This window comes from Uranotaenia lowii, chromosome 2 (genome assembly GCF_029784155.1).
Source record: "Uranotaenia lowii strain MFRU-FL chromosome 2, ASM2978415v1, whole genome shotgun sequence".
Classification (NCBI taxonomy): Eukaryota; Metazoa; Arthropoda; class Insecta; order Diptera; family Culicidae; genus Uranotaenia; species Uranotaenia lowii.
Window position 1 is genome coordinate 133,608,692 of NC_073692.1, and position 17,712 is coordinate 133,626,403.

General features: G+C 34.7%; 1 protein-coding gene across 2 annotated transcripts in view; it reads right to left on the bottom strand.

The window, feature by feature from the left end:
* Positions 1-17,712, bottom strand: part of LOC129744106 (phosphatidylcholine:ceramide cholinephosphotransferase 1-like) — an 85,920-nt gene that overhangs the window by 47,245 nt on the left and 20,963 nt on the right. The window contains exon 1 of one of the 2 annotated variants that reach the window (XM_055736485.1): positions 395-1,631. The exons of the other annotated variant lie outside the window; for it this stretch is intronic. Coding sequence (XP_055592460.1) covers positions 395-496 — 102 coding nt within the window. The 5' untranslated portion in view covers positions 497-1,631. Of the gene's footprint in view, positions 1-394; positions 1,632-17,712 lie in introns of those variants that run through there. 2 annotated transcript variants of the gene reach the window in all.

Sequence of the window (17,712 nt, forward strand, 5' to 3'; positions counted from 1 at the left end):
GGGATGAGCTCAGTAGATTTTTGAAAGTTTTTTGGTGCACTCTGGAAACCTCTTATTAGAGAACTTCTGGAGGAATTTTGAAAGTGTTCTATTCCTTTAGTTATCTAAAACTTCATGATAACAACTATTTTATATTGTTTTTAAAATAGAATCTTTCGGTACCAAAAACTAGATATTCCTTTGAGGAGTATCTTTCTACAATATCTTTAAATGATTATTTAATTCTAGACAAAAAAAAGTGCCAATTCAGATTTGATATACAAATCTGGGTAAAGATTCAAATGTTCTTGTAATTGTCCTTTATTGATTTAACGTCAGCCCATCGATATAAAATTATGTTTAGGGTCAAGGAAATACAATTTCAAAATTAGTAGCAATTAGTACAAATACTTACTTCGTAGTGCATTTTTCGGAACATGGAGCAGTTGAAGTAGAGGTTGTCGTATATCACTTTGTTGATGCCTTTCTTCACTTTGTACACATAGTTGATGGACATTATCTTCGGAGTAGAATGGGTGCTTTTCAGTAATTACACTGAGACCGGCACTCGCTGATAGAGAAACTTAAACCGTTGTTAACCTCGTCCCCAGTCAGGCAGGCAGGCAGGCAGCTCAATGATTTGGTTGCACTTCTTCTATTAGTGATGGAAGCATGCGATTTCTCAAATTCTTCGGATTCGATAAACACCTTACCGAAGAGAGGTTTCCGATATGGTTGGTACAAAAAAAAACCGTAACGTAAATTGCTTCCGGCCACCTCCCCGGACTCGGTAGGTGCACTCAATCAAGCCACAAAAACACTAACACAAAACACAAGTGCAACGATTCACCGGCACTATTTATCTTGGCACTTTTGCATGGAACGCTTTCCTTGTATAAGAGCACAGCCAGTCAGACCGAAAGTAAACTAAGGCAAATAATAATCGCTTCTAGCCAAGTCGAAATTCACTTTCGGTTGAGTGAAACCCTACGACTATGACTATGATGAGGCACCTTCACCAGTCTGCTAACCGATTTTCCTCCGAGGGCCTGTTTTCCACACAATATTCGATACTCTTCGAGCTTCGAAAGTAAACAGCCGAAAGCAGATGCATCGAATAGTTATTTTTCCCCACAGCAGCACCGAGCGATTCTTCTAGAAATCTCGGAATTTCAACTATGTCTGATAGTTGATCGCGAAACGATCGTAAATCTCTGCTAAGCGTGCAATCTACGCACAATGTAGAACAGATGAATCAGCGTAAAGTGTAGCAGGAGCGATCACACAACGTTTACATTACGAAGTCGTTACGTCCGTAGGTTGATATACCTATCAAGCGAACTTAACTCGAAGAACAATCAACGTTTATTTCAAAACAACGCGGAACAGGAACGGCTCAACCTGTATGAAGAGAGCTACAATCAAAATCGCGCCGCGCCGGTCTCGATCGGAAAGAATCTTTTATTTATACACAGATTGATGATCGAGTAAAAAAAAATCGTAACAATCAGCTAGAACGAAAACAACAACAACACCGTTACTAAAGAATGCAGCAGGAGGACCGGAAATGAAAGCGAACTTGCGCACCGCTCTCTTGATCGCTACTCGACGACGACGACGACGACGACCAACATCGATCTGCTCGGTACGAGGTGGCTTGAGCGACTAATGCCTTACTACAATTTTGTTGATATCTGTCTAGCCTGGCCTGGCTGGCAGGCAAACGAGCAGATTGACTTGGATTGCACTTGGCTGGCTGTTCCGGGCCCCGGCACCGGTAAGTTGGCCACCAACACACACCAGAACACATGCAAACGTGTGTCCCTACATGTTTTGCTCAACTTTACACACTCAGTCTCAGTACGGATGCACTCCATTCCATTCCATCCTATCCAACAAGACAAGCCAGCATAACAAGAGACGTCGTCGTTGTCTTTAATTCGCCTGTGAAGAACTATTTGTGTTGTGACGCACAGTGGACTCAAAAGAGGTAACAAAAGAACAGTTCTTGCTTGGGCGAGAGTATTTTGTTTATGCTTCAGGGTGTCGGTTCCTATTACAGTTCAATGGCCGACGTCATTACTTCGGTTGCACCGGCAATATGATTTTCAGACTAATATAATCAAAAATTTTGATTTTGAAATCCTTTCTTACATCAATTTACATAACATCACTGATTAAAATAGACAAAAGTTTTTTAACACGGTTTTTACAAGGCTTTTTGAACGGTTTTCGGGAATTAGCAAAAGAATAAAAGATCTGAGGCTTGTAATCTGAGCCTAAAACCTGAAACCTGAAATAGCGATAAAGAGACATGAGATATGAGACATTAAACGTGAGTCGTAAGGCATCTGACAAGAGACTTGATTCCTGAGATTTGAGATCTGAGACATAAGACTTCAAAAATGAGCTTTTCGACTTCATACCTACATGAGACTTTTGAACCATTAAATAGTCAAAAGTTCTTTGAAATAGTGAACAGTATGAAACCCACGGCGGGTATTGAAAATGTTTCCCTAAGAGTTTTTAAAGATTCTTTATCTGTACTTTTTAGCGAATCCGTTACGAGATGCTTTTTGGGCTTGTGATATAGCTCAGTTGGCAAGTCTGTTGTCTCCTGAGCCGATGTCCGCGAGTTCGAGCCCAAGAGCAAACATCGAACACAGTTTTACCGGAAGTTTTTCAATAACGATCCGCCAACTGCACCGTTGATAAAGTCGCGAATGCCATAAAGATGGTAAAACGACTATAATCGAAACAAAAAAGTTACGAGATGCTATAAACACAAGTCTTCAAACAGGGATAGTACCTGACACGTGGGAGTGTTTAATTCTTATTGAAAAAATAGAAAAATGCACAACAAGGAACGTTATTCCTTCCTCTAAAAAGGTTGGAAATCCAAGAAAAAGTGCCAGAATTTGCAGTAAAAAAGAAGTTTTTACACTTTATTTAGTCCCAAGAAATACTTATTACAGAGCAGCCTGGATTCAGGAAACAACATTCAACAGAACCCGCTGTGAATTTGTTACTTCGAAACTGGAAGACCAATATTGTAAATGGCAGCTACACAGTTGCTGCGTTTCTGGATATTAAGAGAGTATTTGAAACGATTGATCGGTTTTTGTTGATAGATGTACTAGTGAGAGTTGGTATCAATGATACAGTTGTTAACTGGTTTAAGAATTATTTGGATAACAGGATGCAAAATAAACAAAATTTGGTTCATCTTACGCGATACAGAGAAAATAATTTAGGTGTCCCCCAAGGAAGTGCCTAGGTTCCATTGTTATTTATACTGTACATCAATGAGATGAGGCCCTTGGAGCCAAAGGGGTATAAGTGCATGAAAGCTTATTTCGAGAAAACAGGCTTTCAAGTTGTTGTGTTTAGCAATTTTCCATACATTTTTCGAAATTTTGAATTTTGCTTTGGAACCTAAAAGTAATTAAATAAATATCAAAAAATCTGAAAAAACCATCAAATATAGTTTGAAATATGAAAAATCGTTTGGCATCATTAACTCAAAATTGACCATTTTTTCACTTATACCCCTTTGGCTCTGAGGGCCTCAGATGAAACAATGCTTATAGTACGGTCGTCTTTAACTATTTGCAGATGATTCCAGTCTCCTACTGGAGTAGAAATGACTTAGAGCGTGTTATTCAAAGAGCAAATGCTGATTTGAAAAATATTGCAGATTTCCTAATACAGCGAAAATTGTGTCTGAATCTCAATAAAACCAACTGGATGATCATTGGCAACCGCAAAATCGAAGAGTTTTCAAACTTGTTGATTGGTGGTTTTGCAATCGAAAGAGCACATCAGGTTGAATACCTAGGAGTACAAATTACAAATAGATGAGAAGTTAAATTTCATAGCTCACATCGACTACACTATTAAGAAGATTGCCATGAAATATTCACCTAGTGAGATATTTACCCAAAAACTAAAATAGTGTATTTTTTGCGATCATGCCCTCCCCCTGAGGGTCCAAGAAAAACAAGCTGGGTATTCTACTCTACACTCAAAATTTTAAAATTAGAATCAAGTTTTGATCATTGAATAAGGTTATTCAAGAGAAACAATCTAGATTCAAAACTAATACCAAAACCTCAAAATCCCATCCCAAGTTCAGAATTCAGCTACAGTTTTTCAAAATTTTTTCACTTCTTTAAAGAAATTCATCTCTGAATATGAAATTCTATATGAAATTAAACTCATTTGACAGGTTCTGGTGCCATCCCAGCAAACATTCAAAAGGGTATATCGCAGGAACAATAGAATTATTCAAACAAATCGGAATCTAAAACACGAGTGATCTAAGTTTTCACAAGTGTAATTAAAAAAAAGATGTAATTTTCCAGCCCTTTTGATGTAATTTTAATTTTTTTTTCCAAAAAACGAATACAAATAAGTTGTTTTGCTATAATTTTACATTCTGTGATGTTAAAATCGAGCGGTCAATGAAATTTATATCACAAACAGAGTAAAATTACATCTGTTTGATTTAAAACAGAATGACATTGTTTGTCTGTGCCATTTTCCAGTTGAATAATTGTATCTACGTTCCAAGACGCAGCTCCTGCATCTCCATAGTTTCCTAAAAGTGGTAGGTTTCTAAAGTGAAAAACAAACGAATGATGTTATTGAAATTAATCAGTTCTTTGTTTTCGTGCATCGTTTTTACAATGATGTAATTTTAGATAAAAAACCCGATTTAATACACTTGACAGTGGATTGTAGCCTTTCTTACAGCCTGTCAATTATCACAAAATTAATTATGATTAATGAATTTCATACGCAGTAAATCCAAAAAGAATTTAGGAAATAATAATTTGAAGTTTTTAATAGGATAAAAGTATTTTTATATAATCATAATTTTCCTATCAATAACATTATTTGCAACTAATTGGAGATTTTGGAATGACAAGATTCTGAAATATCTTGTATGATATCGTTTCTATGACATTATAATCTAACTCAATTTACTCCTTTTCGAGTTATAGCATATGGTAACTTCGAAAATCGAAGGGGTATAATAATTAAGAATAAAATTTGAAAATGATGCCTGACCATGTATTTCAAATAATCCAACCTCTCAAGTAATGGAAACAAATACATAGATAAAACTATTGGATAAAATTTCAATTGCTAGAGTAAAATACGATACCAAAACTTAGAAAATCGGTAGAATAAATTTTGAAAATATTGATATCGCAATATTTTTAATTTTGTAAGTTTGCCAATTTTTTTCAATTGCCAAATTTTTCAATTTTGTCAATTTTGTCAAATATGTCACTTTTGTCAGTTTTGTCAATTTTGTCAGTTTTGTCAATTTTGTCAATTTAGTGAATTTTGTCGATTTTCTCATTGTCAATTTGGCCAATTTTAACAATTTTTTTCAATTTTCTTCGCTTTTGTCAATTTGTCAATCTCGTCAATTTTGTCAATTTGGTCAATTGAGTCAATTGTGTCAATTTTGCCAGTTTAATCAATCTTGTCAATTAATGAATTTTGTGGATATAGTGAATTTTGTCGATTTTGTCTTAGTCAATTTTGTCAATCCTGTCAGTACTATCAATTTTGTCAATTTTATCAATTTTGTCAATTTTGTCAGTTTTGTCAATTTTGTCAATTTTGTCGTTTTTGTCATCGTCAATTTTGCCAATTTTCTTGATTTTGTCAATTTTATAAATTTTGTCAATTTTCATGATTTTGTCAACTTTGTCAATTTTGCCATTTTTGTCAAATCAGTGTATTATGTCAAGTCAGTCAAGTTTGTCAATTTTGTCAATTTGGTCTATTTTGTCAATTTTTTTTCAATTTTGTCAATTTTGTCGATTTTGTCATTTTTCTATTTGGTCAACCTGGCCAAAATGGTTAACTCGGATAGTTTTTCTGTTTCTTCAATTAAACTTTGTCAATTATTTTTATTAGCTTTTTAGCTTTATATGCATGTTCCAAAAAAAAAATCTCAAACGCTTCAAACTCTTCTATGGAGGGCTTGGTGGCGCTACTGTTTGGTTGTTATTTTCCATTTTTGCTAGACAACAACCCCAACAACGCAACAATTGCACAGGTTTTTCGATGCGAACGAAAAGTTTTCATCGCGCAACGTTAGATCTAAAGAGAGGAAGAGAAAAGGGAACAAAAAAATTATCCCGAGAGCTTAAAGCTCAATAGGATTCAGTAGCATTTGTCTTATTGGATTCAATTTGCTTCCACGGGCGAAATTCTCTCCTGTCATTCGTGCTTAGAAAAAGCTCCCTGAGCACGAACGGCACGTGAGAAGATGAGATGGTGTGCATACATCGTCCGCGTTCCCGTATCGTTTTCCCCTTCTCAGAGCAATCTGTGCTTGAGAATCTATCGTTGGGCGAAGGACGGGACCCATCACTATAGAAATAAGCGATGCGAGGGTCTAGTCCTTAGGCCTGAGTAATTTGATTTCGGGGTTGTACCTCATGATGCAATCTTTTATCATGAACTTTAATTTTGAGTTTCAAACTCAAAATCATTTTTGGATCCGGTTCTTCCTAAGGGTGGACTGGTATACATGAAAGTAACTATCATTTTCACTGTAAAATTAAAATTTAGATAATTAAGTTTGAATGATATTCATTTGTTAATAATTTTCGTTCGATCAAAGGCGCCCTCTGTTTTCCTTATGGGGAATGACACGGTGTGAAAGCGTACCCAGTGCTTATCGCTCCATGACTTCGATCATCTTGATTAGTGATAGTTTGACATTGCTGGCAAGCCAAATGGCCACGTTTTTTGGAGTGATGATTTTTGATATTTACTATGAAAAAAAAATGTTCTAACTATTTTGTATTTTTTTCTTTCTTTTATAGGTTGAAGAAGAAAAAAAATCAAATTTTTCAAGATAAAAATCATTTTTATTGTACTGCCCAGTTTCACAAAAACGTCGAGAACAAAGTTTACAAAAATTCACACAAATACACACAAATACACAGACATCATCAGAACTCGTCGAGCTGATTCGATAGGTACCTATAAAGGTATATCTAAGACCCATAATTAATGATCTCCCAAATCGACCGATAACTATACCTTTCTGTAAGAAAGGCAAAAAGGTATCTAACCATGAATTTCAAATAATTTAACGTTTGCTCTGGGATCAAACGTTGTAGTGAAGACAGCAAGAACAGAGTATCAATGATTCTAACATAGAGTCCAATGATCAGTTAAATATATATTCAAAATCAATTAGAAACATGATTTTTTAATTACAGATTACAATATAAAAAACCATTTTATAATTTATAATTCGGAGCTTCGGTTCCGAAATTTTTGAAATGGTTCGGTGTAAACTGAACCATTAAAATGAAAAAAATTCAATCATTGGCCGGGAAAATATGAACTGGCGTCTTCCTCCCATACGGTTTCTGTCACCATGACATCAAACCTGAGAGGGAGTGAAGCCTGTCTGTTCCCCCTTTCACACATCGACAGGTCCATACTTTTCGATAGCAAGCGCGTATCTATGACGTCACATATAATTTGACGTCATATATACGATAATCTTGATTTTAGTGATTGCTTGTTGTGGCCAGCCAGCTAAATTGACACGTTTTTTGGTGTGATGATTTGATGATCTTTCTTTTATACATTGAAGAGGGAAAAAAATCAAATTTTTTAAGACAAAAATCATTTTTATTGTACTTCCCAGTTTCGCAAAAACGTAGTGACAAAGTTTATAAAAAATCACACCAATACATACAAATACACTGACATCGTCTGAACTCGTCGAGCTGATTCGATAGGTACCTATAAAGGTATATCTAAGACCCATAATTAATGATCTCCCAAATCGACCGATAACTATACCTTTCTGAAAGAAAGGCAAAAAAGGTTTCCAACCATGTGTTTCAAATAATCAACATTTGCTCTGGACCTATGGAGTGAAGACAGCGAGAAAAGAGTATCCATGATTCTAACATAGAGTCTGTGTAGCGGTGATATAACGTCACATAAATAATAACATCGCGCATTACAAGTTAAAAAAAATTATGATTGAAAGTAAACTGTTCAACCAAGCCATGTCTGCATGGGGCTTGACATTTTAAGATCAAGAAAGCATTTGTGGGCTGACTAAAGGATTGATTGTATTAATTTCAAAACGTTACACTCCTTGATAAGCATTTGAGTTTTAGAGATTAAAGGCATCAACTGATAATCACAGGAAATGAGAGGCCTGTTCTGATAACATGATGACAATGACTTAATTCTCTGGTGAATTGTTTTGTCATAGCTCTATATGATGAAAGCTCTACCATGGCATCCTGGTAATGATTGCATAGTTTTTTTTTCTTTAAGTTAAACTTCCAGCAGCCTGTGCGTTTTGAAGATGTTCTAAGTATATTCCACCTTTTATTGCTCAATGTAATACATTTTTTGTCTTCCACAATTGATCGAAGATTTCAAATTGAATTTCCTTAAAAACAATAATACTGATTATAGTTCACATGGTAAAATTGATGAATTGATGTAGCAGACATTAGCCTTTGGTAACAGTCAATGATGTTGTCTTGCAAAAAAAAAAATGAAATTTAAAAGCACAAAACGCACATACGCTAGTGTTTCCATTCGCAAAGCGCTATCCCGAGATGCACTTTTGAATATCCGATCCGTTGCAGCGGTCATTCACGCTGGATGAAGCGCGAATCCAACTGCTGAATTTAGTGGAATACTCTGGTTAGGTCACATAAGTCGGCCCTACGCAGACTTGGTTGAGTTCCTAGAGTTACCTTTAGCACAACGCTGATTTTAAGCCTAGGATATCCTTTGTCACATGCCAAACATTTGAATCAGTATTCTCCGTAATAACAGGGTTTTGTATTTCAGAAAAACCTTTTAACTTATGGTTTCTTGCAGTAGGTTTAAAATAAACCACTCTCGTTGTTCTTCAAAAAAGCTTCTTTACACTGGCAGGCATCAAGTTCGCCCCGAGAACAAAACAACGTTTGACTTGCTACCCGACTGTAGGGCACGAACTAGTTGTCGATGACGATTAACTATGCAGCAGAAAAGCATAAAGGTGGTTGAGACCATAGGCCATGCTACCGATCGTGTATGTTCGTCGATAAGGTGAACTGCACTTTAGTCAATTTTCCATCAAAGCTCTTAACACAAGATGACGAGAGCGGTTTGCCAGAATTTATAATTTTTTTAGAAGTGTTGAGAAGTACGTGTTGTTTGCCAAAGTAGTCACAGTTATCGTTAAAAAGCTGAAAAAAAAAAAACAGAGAAGAGAGTGTTGTTGCTTCATAACGGGTTAATTTTTTTCAGCCAAGCACACTATTGTTACCTTAGCATTAAGATTTCGATCACGATCACTATTTTTGCGGATTAGCAACCTGTTCTCGAACCATAAAAATAGACTTCGAAGTTGGATTGTTCTTTTTTTCGAATAAGTTTTGCAGCTAATTCGTTTGGAAAAAAGGAACATTTTTTTCCGCATTGGTGTCCTTAGAATTTTGTATATTGCTTGCTCGCGGCTCTCCGGGAGGTGTCCCCACTTCCTACGCTGGAATAAACAATATCGACATGGGATTTGTTAGTCTTTTATTTCAAACGAATTTCCGGTCAACAGAGCTTACCGTTAAATAACTCACGAAGTCAACTGCCATGGTGGACAGGCTGTGGCAGCCTAACTTCGTCATCCTTTGAGGCATCGAGAAGTCTGCAACGCGCTGTAATGTTGTGGGACTCTCTTCCATGAGATCATCCAGGGAAACTATCTCTTGCCTCGACGGACAAATCTGTTCTGAATACATTACTTTCGCCCCTATCCAGATGACTAGCACACTATTTTGAACATGTTTATTACAAAATGAATACTGATAAGAAATGAAATCAAATGGGCAAAATGGATCGGTCAAAGCTGGTGGATTTGATTTGTTTACATTGATGGCTCCGCTGTTGTCACTTCTACACGCAAAAATGGAAACCATAAAATTAATAAAATATCATCCCAAAGTGTGAATAGGACCAGCGCGCCTACAGCTACGGGTGGTTGCATATTGAAGAAAAGTAGGCAAGACTATTTTGAAATTTTTGTAAATTATGTCAGTTTTGTAAATTTGTTTAATTTTTTGCTATATTGATTCTGTTAATTTTGCATATCCTGAAAACTTTTTCAGTTATATGATTTATATTCATTTTATCTATCCAGTTTTGCCAATTTTGTAAATGTTATCATTTCTGTCAAACCATTCAAAATTGGTCAATTTTGGTTAATTTTTGCCAAATTTTTGCCATAAATACGAAATTTGTCAGGTTTGTTTAAAGATAATAAAAGTTTGTGAATGTTGTCTATTTAGTAATTTTTATCAATTTTGTCAATTATGTCCACTTTGTTATTTAAGAAAATTTAAACCATTATATCATTTTTGTAGTAATTGACTATTTTGACATTTTTGTCAATTATGTCGGTTTTGTAAATTTGTTTTGTAAATCGTCTAGCGCTGGATTGCATTTGAATTTTTGGATTTTAATCTGAATTCTGAAACTCACTATTGGACCCGATTTTTTTTAAATTAAGTTTAAAATCAGAAATACTTTAAAGTCCAGGTAATTCAACATCTTGAAATTAACGCGTCTGTACAAAAAATGTTGATAAAATTAAATTGGGTGAAACTTTTTGTTGATGCATTTTCGTTTGGACGCGAAATTACGCCTATTTAAAATGGGATTTTTTTTATCCGGGTAGGGCTAATAGATAGCGTCGATTTTTTTAAATAGGATTTGATTAGATGTTCCGAAGTTTCAAAAGCGTTTTTTTCGAGCTAACTGATAGTTTCGCCTTTATGAAATGTTACGTTCGTTTGTTGCTAGGTTTGTTTACATTTGGCGCGTTCGCCCTTTTTCAAACTTACTACAAAATTATCTAACAGATTCACGCTTGATTCGACGTATCGAAGCCAGCCATCGCTGCAGAAAAATGCGGTGTTTAACCCTACACCCATCGGTTTGATACGACAAGTTTGGGGTTGTACCCCTTTATGAAACACCGTATTATCATAATACGAATTTAGAGCTTCAGCTCTTAAATTTTTGAAACCGGTTCAGTTAACACTGAACTGGTACAGAAATTAAATATATTACAAATTTACTAATCTCTCCTACTCCTTCTTCCCGCTCGTTTTGTCGTCATGAAGACGTCATGAGTGGGAGTGGAGCGCGCCTATCGTGTAGCGAGTAGCGTGTAGCGAGCGCGCCTATCGTGTATATGACGTCATATATACGATAATCTTGATTTTAGTGATTGCTGGTTGTGGCTAGCAAGCCACATTGACACGTTTTTTGGAGTGATGATTTTATGATAATTACTATGAAAATTTATTTTTCAAACTATTTTGTTTTTTTTTCTTTCTTTTATACATTGAAGAGGGAAAAAAATCAAATTTTTTAAGACAAAAATCATTTTTATTGTACTTCCCAGTTTCGCAAAAACGTAGTGACAAAGTTTATAAAAAAATCACACCAATACATACAAATACACTGACATCGTCTGAACTCGTCGAGCTGATTCGATAGGTACCTATAAGGTATATCTAAGACCCATAATTAATGATCTCTCAAATCGACCGATAACTATACCTTTCTGAAAGAAAGGCAAAACGATGTTCCGTTTTCGTGCATCGTTTTCAATCTAAATTTACACAAATTTTTCTTGCTGTGTAGCATATAGCTAAAAAAGTGGAGGCGATATATCTACAATGACAAGATTCCCCTACAAAATGCAAAATAAACAAATTTAAGTAATTTAAGTAAAACGGAAAAAAAATTCTTCTACCGAGATTTGAACTCCAGCCGTAAGAGTTCGCTGTCCGATATCTTATCACGATGCCAACTCATCAGTTGATATGATCCACGCTATAGCGCTATAGCTCCAGCTATAGGAAGAAAGGTAGAGATCGGATAGAATGTGAATAATTGAAGAACCGCCCATTTATCGTAAGTCAGTTCACTTACATCGTAAATGTCGAATAAGCATATTCTTAACTTTTTGGAGACATATTTACGAATTGACTAATAACTGCTATCCGATTCAACTTTTTTGGGCAAAGCTTATCGTAAATGAATGATAGACAATCACTCAATACCAACTTGTTTACGATGGTTATTGGAAATGTCTTAATATTGGATTTGGATTATCATTTCTATTACGATTTCATGTTAGCTGGGATACTCCGATAACTTAAATTTCCATTCTTGTATTTTGAGTTCTGTATCCAGTGTAGGATTCTTGATTTACAGTTCGAATAATCATTTGAAATTAGAAATGAAAAGCTGCTTTGTATTTGATTTCTTTTTATATATTTAGGCCGGACCAAATTTGAAATCCTTCTTTTGTCACTTGAAACGTCACGAGAAGAGATAATAAAAAATAATCCAAATTGGAACAAATTGAACAAAAGCTTACAGGCAAAAAACTTGCATACAACCTTCCGCACAACATCGAAAAAGAGAGTAACAATCTAGACTCAAAACTAATGCAAAATATTTTTTTTTTATTTTTGTTCCGATTATAGTCGTTTTACTATCTCCATGGCATTCGCGACTTTATATCAAAGTTCCAGTTCGCGAACAGTTATTGAAAAACCCATCCGGAACAACGGATATTTCCTCTTGGGCTCAAACTCGCGGACATCGGCTCAGGAGCAACATAGTTTACTACTGAGCTACATATATCACAAGCTCAAAAAAAAAATTAATAATGATTATTGAAAATCATATGCAATTGAAATACTTTAGTATATTACAATATTGCATGAAAAAAAATTAAATTTTTGTTTCAAAGTTAAAAAATCAGAATCAGATTCATCATTTTAAATTCATACTTTTTATTTATATTCACAATTCAAATACTTATGAAATTAATTTAGTTTTTGCCTTGACACTAAAAAATCACTTAAGCGGGGTTCTGTTTTTTGTTTTGTTTTTTGACCCTTCAAAGGAAATCGGAAAATCGAAATTTCAACTTTGATGCCTAATGAATTCATAATGCGTGAAACGAGATCTGATGTTATCTTGAAAAAAAAAAAAAATGGCTTTACTGGGGCTCCTGACACCAGATCTTGACTTTTTATTAAATATTTTTAAGTCATTCGGCATCTAAATTGAAATTTCCATTTTTTCGTTTTCCTCAGGGTCAAAAAAACAGAAATTTTGAGAGCTTTGAGGCATCCCTAAATCCCGTCCGATTGACTTGAAATTTTGCACAGGTCAGTTTTTTGGGCCGATCTACAAAATGTATATGCTCGGTTTTCAAAATTCAACATGACCCTTTTGACTGCCACTCTAGTATAGAGCTATTAAAAACTCATTAAGCAAGATTAAAAAAATACGAAAGAACCCCATAATGTGGGTGAAATTTGTCGGTCGCAGAATATGATAACGACTGTTATTGAACTTCAGGGTAGCTATCGAGACATAATAAAATTCACTCGCGATTACCGTTAACCTATCAGTCATATTTATTTTATTGAATCAATTAAAGTGTGGGAATTACGAAAACTTCTACCACCTTATACTCCGTTGAGTGTTTTCTACCGAGAATTGGAAAAATTTAAACGATGGATTAAAGATGAGCAAATAAATGTAATCAGTTTGAATCTTTTTTCAACTAATAAAGCTTATTTTTTTAGAAAAGGAACAGTTACGAATGCGTGTATCCAAAAAAAAACCTTTAGTATGATCGAAATACTTTCTATGAAATAAATAAAGATAATCTTATTTATGGTAATTCGTGAAAAATTATATTTTTAGTAAGAAATATTTCTACTTTATTTTTGGTATCTCCCATCGCACACCTTTTTCAGTCATGATATTGACCAATTTTTCCAACTTATAATTTGTCAAATCTGTATTTTGGGTGACTAAATCCTCCTCCTTCTATTTCTGCTACTTTTCGGTTCAGTATTTCTGTTTTGAAAGAAACTGACGGCGATTTGGTGGATTCAGCTGTTTAGAAATTGACAAAACTTGATTAATTTTGTGAATGTCTGCTGGCAAAATGTGAGTACTGTTTTTAAGCTTTCAAAAACAGCGAATACCAAAGCTTTTGTTTTGAAAATTGTTGTTTTTGCTACTTAATTTATCGGTCTTATCGGCGAAAGAAGATGTACTTTATTGTAGGGACCTCTTAAGATTATGAAATTTTTCTAGATGGATATAAAGTTAGAAGAAATGAACTGCCGTTCTAAGCAAGATTGTCACATGTGGAAAAACGTGTAAACGAGAAAAACGCGATTGAAATATCAGATATATTTCCAATTTTTCTCTCAAACTAAAAATTCACCGCCAGTTTTTTCGTAGTGAACAGTTCAAGTTAATCATTTTACAATGTTTTCTGCCAAAAAAATTTCATTTCCTACAAAAAAACAGCAAATCAGAGCCAAAAAATGCTCCGTGGGACACTTTTGCGTAGAATCAGAACGCATGCCGATGCTAGTTCTACGAAAAACTGTCACACGGCTACAATTTTTCTATCATTTTAGAAGCCTGCGTAGTTTATTTTTTCTCAAAATCTCATGCTAAACCGTAGTTTTGTAAATAGTGCCTACCGAAAAGTTTTTAGTGAAAATTTCTCTGAATAAAACACTCAAGGCTTCTCGCTCCTCTTCTGCCCTCTATTTTAGTGTTCTTTTCAGTGAATAACATTAAATTCAACAGTTTGAACTCATCTCAAGACAATTTTTTAATAAAATTTGCATTTTTCATAGAATTTTCTCTAGTGTGACATTCTTGCGTAGAACTATCAACATAGAGACAACCACCTTGATAAAAATTTCGTATAAGTTCAGAACAAAGTATACTTGTTTGTGTTTTTATTCGAAAGTTAACACTAAAAGAGACCGTTTCCAGCAAAAAAGTGAAAATGACCCAAAAGTCACATGGGACATTCTTGCTTAGAACGGCAGTGAAAGATGATAAAATGAACGGATAGAATTTATTTAGAAGCTTTATTATTACACATCAAATTTTTGTTCAGCACGGGCCAACATCTATAAAAATTTCATTATCTTAGGATGTCCCTAATAAAAAGGACATCACTTTCCACCGATAAGGCCGATTAATTAAGTAACAAGCATAAATTACGGTGAATAATCTCTTTATAAAATTTAAAAAAAAATGTTTTTCCACTAGAGCAGAGTTTTGACAAATCATAATATTTTTTACAAAATAACCAGCAAATACAAACATTAATCTGTTAGGGACCACGAGTAGAAATGTTATGCGGGATTCAACCGCTGGAATTTGTTTGAAAAAGGGTTTTTCACAAGTTTTATTGTCCATCAGAAATTATCTGTCTTATTGCCTCGGTACCGGCTATACAGCTTACGAGCTCTGGAACTAGCAAAAAATTGTTGTTTGTAGGTTAGGCTTTAATGACTTATAGCTAGGCAACACATTAAGCTTATCGGAGAAAAAATTGCGGGATATTTCAGCGATCTACACTTAGTTTTCGCTTATTTTAAATTAAAAATTCTGGTATGAGCCTTGACTTCCCTGATGACCCGTAATGTAGTTGCCGATCATTTTTATTTTTCTTTTTCTCTTGCATCGTAAATAACTCTAAAAGTCCTTAATTTTAAAATTTGAAAAAAAAAATAAGACGGATAGTTCTTTTTACAGGCAACGAAATGCTGCCCAAGTTTTTTATGTCCGATAACTAGGAAATTACCTATCAGCAAAGAAAGTGTCCAATTTATAAATGAATTAGGCTTTTGAGCTTGAGCTTGAGCTTGCTATCAACTAATGTCCACCTACGGCCCCTCCTGGCCAATGGCATAATGGTTGCACTCCGTGATTGGTTCGAGATAATCAACATTGCACAATGAACCAAATGAAAGGTGCTGGGGACAAGCAAAACAGTCTCACTGTCTCCTACGCTGCGTATTGGAACCAATTAAAAAAAAACATTTGAAACATATTTTTATGGAACAAGGTTTTCCAAAATTTTTCATCAATCTAACCTATACCACAAAGAACAGACGTACAAGTTAGCCCACGAAACTTGTGTAAAACTTCCAACGATCGTATTGAACCAATTTTGGTCTTTTGGCTGGGTCACCAGATGTCTCCAAACACACCAAAGAGAACTGTCAAAACCAAACAGCGAAAAAAAAACAAAATTTTGGTCAGTTTTGAACAGGTCATCTGAACTGTTTGGCATGTTTCAAGAAAATTGCATTGCAATTGAACTCGTCTATTTTACGGCGGTATTAGTTAATTGTTAATGAGTTCATATACGATTACGCCTTTGAGCACTTGAAAATTTGATTTGTAACTTTTGAACGGCGCAATAAGTAGCACTGTTTCAAGTCAATTTTCAACGTAGTTTTTGGATGTCAGCATTTGAAATTTTACACACTTTTTTGAAGATCTTTTGTTCGAGCTTGTACGTCTGTTCTATGAGCCTATACATTTCTACAGATTTTTCTTGAAAATTGTAAATCTCCGGTTCATCTGTGATGGTTTGGAAAAATAGTTATCTCATTTTCATATTAACCAAAATAAAGATAACAGGGTCTCTTTACTTATTATGATTGTTTCCAAATTTTTAACAATAAAATAAAATAATTGATTGATAATATTGATTTCCTTTACACTTTTCTTACTATAAATGACCTGATTTTTTACACAAAGACTATGTAGTAAGTAAACAAAAAAATATTTTTATTTTGAAGGAAAGCACGTAAAAATACTCTTGGATTTGGAATTGTATTTTCCAAGAATGAAAATTTAATCGAAATGTTCCCTAATGTTCCTAACTAAGACTTCCATCGAGCAGATAACATGTGTTATTTGACTGGAATAGATAATTTATTGCTCTAATCTCTAATCTCTTACTTAAGAAAAACGTGAATTTACAGTAATAAGAAGATTCCTCAAAAGTTAAAAAGGAACAGACTCACCAAAGAATTATAAAACGCCGGTCTCTGATTTATAAAGGAACTGAAGCACTGCGTCGCTGTTTTGTGATTAGGGGGAAGTTAACATAAGGGTTACCAATCTCTTCCAATTGCAGCCACTTAATAACTTCTTAATAAACAATATTTATAGCAATGGCTATATTAAATCTATACAAATTTCATTTTGAAATTCTAGAATTTTTCGCTGTCAGAAAAACGCGTCAACTTTAATCGGCCACAGCCTACCATTCCCCGATATTCCTCTTGAAATATTGCGAATCATTTCTAAATTAACTAAGCTTTTTACGATTAATTTGATACGAAGAACCATTCATTACGTTACTTCAGGCATCAGAATGGGGGTAGGCTTATAAGCGGCACGTTATCCACAAACAATGTACCTTCAACGGAATGTGGCCTAACGGATTACCTCTAGCTAGAATAAAAATCAACCCTATTCGGATGCAACGGTCCATCCTACAGCATAAGAGAATTCATCGATGCATCGCGACCAACTTTCTCCAAATTCCATTCGTTTGATCTGCTATGCTTGCTTTAGGTCTAGGTTAGAACAGGCAAACAAACAAAAATCGTAGATAGATAGAAACCCAATCAGCAATATGCCCTATTTTGAGTGAGATCGGAAAACTTTAAAAAGTTATTCTCGTCTTATAAAACAAAAATATTATTTAAAATTTCAAGGATAGAGCGTTGCATATGCAAATTCACACGTTGAAACCGGATCTGAGAAGATAGGTTCTACAACACAACGCGTGAGAACTTGTTC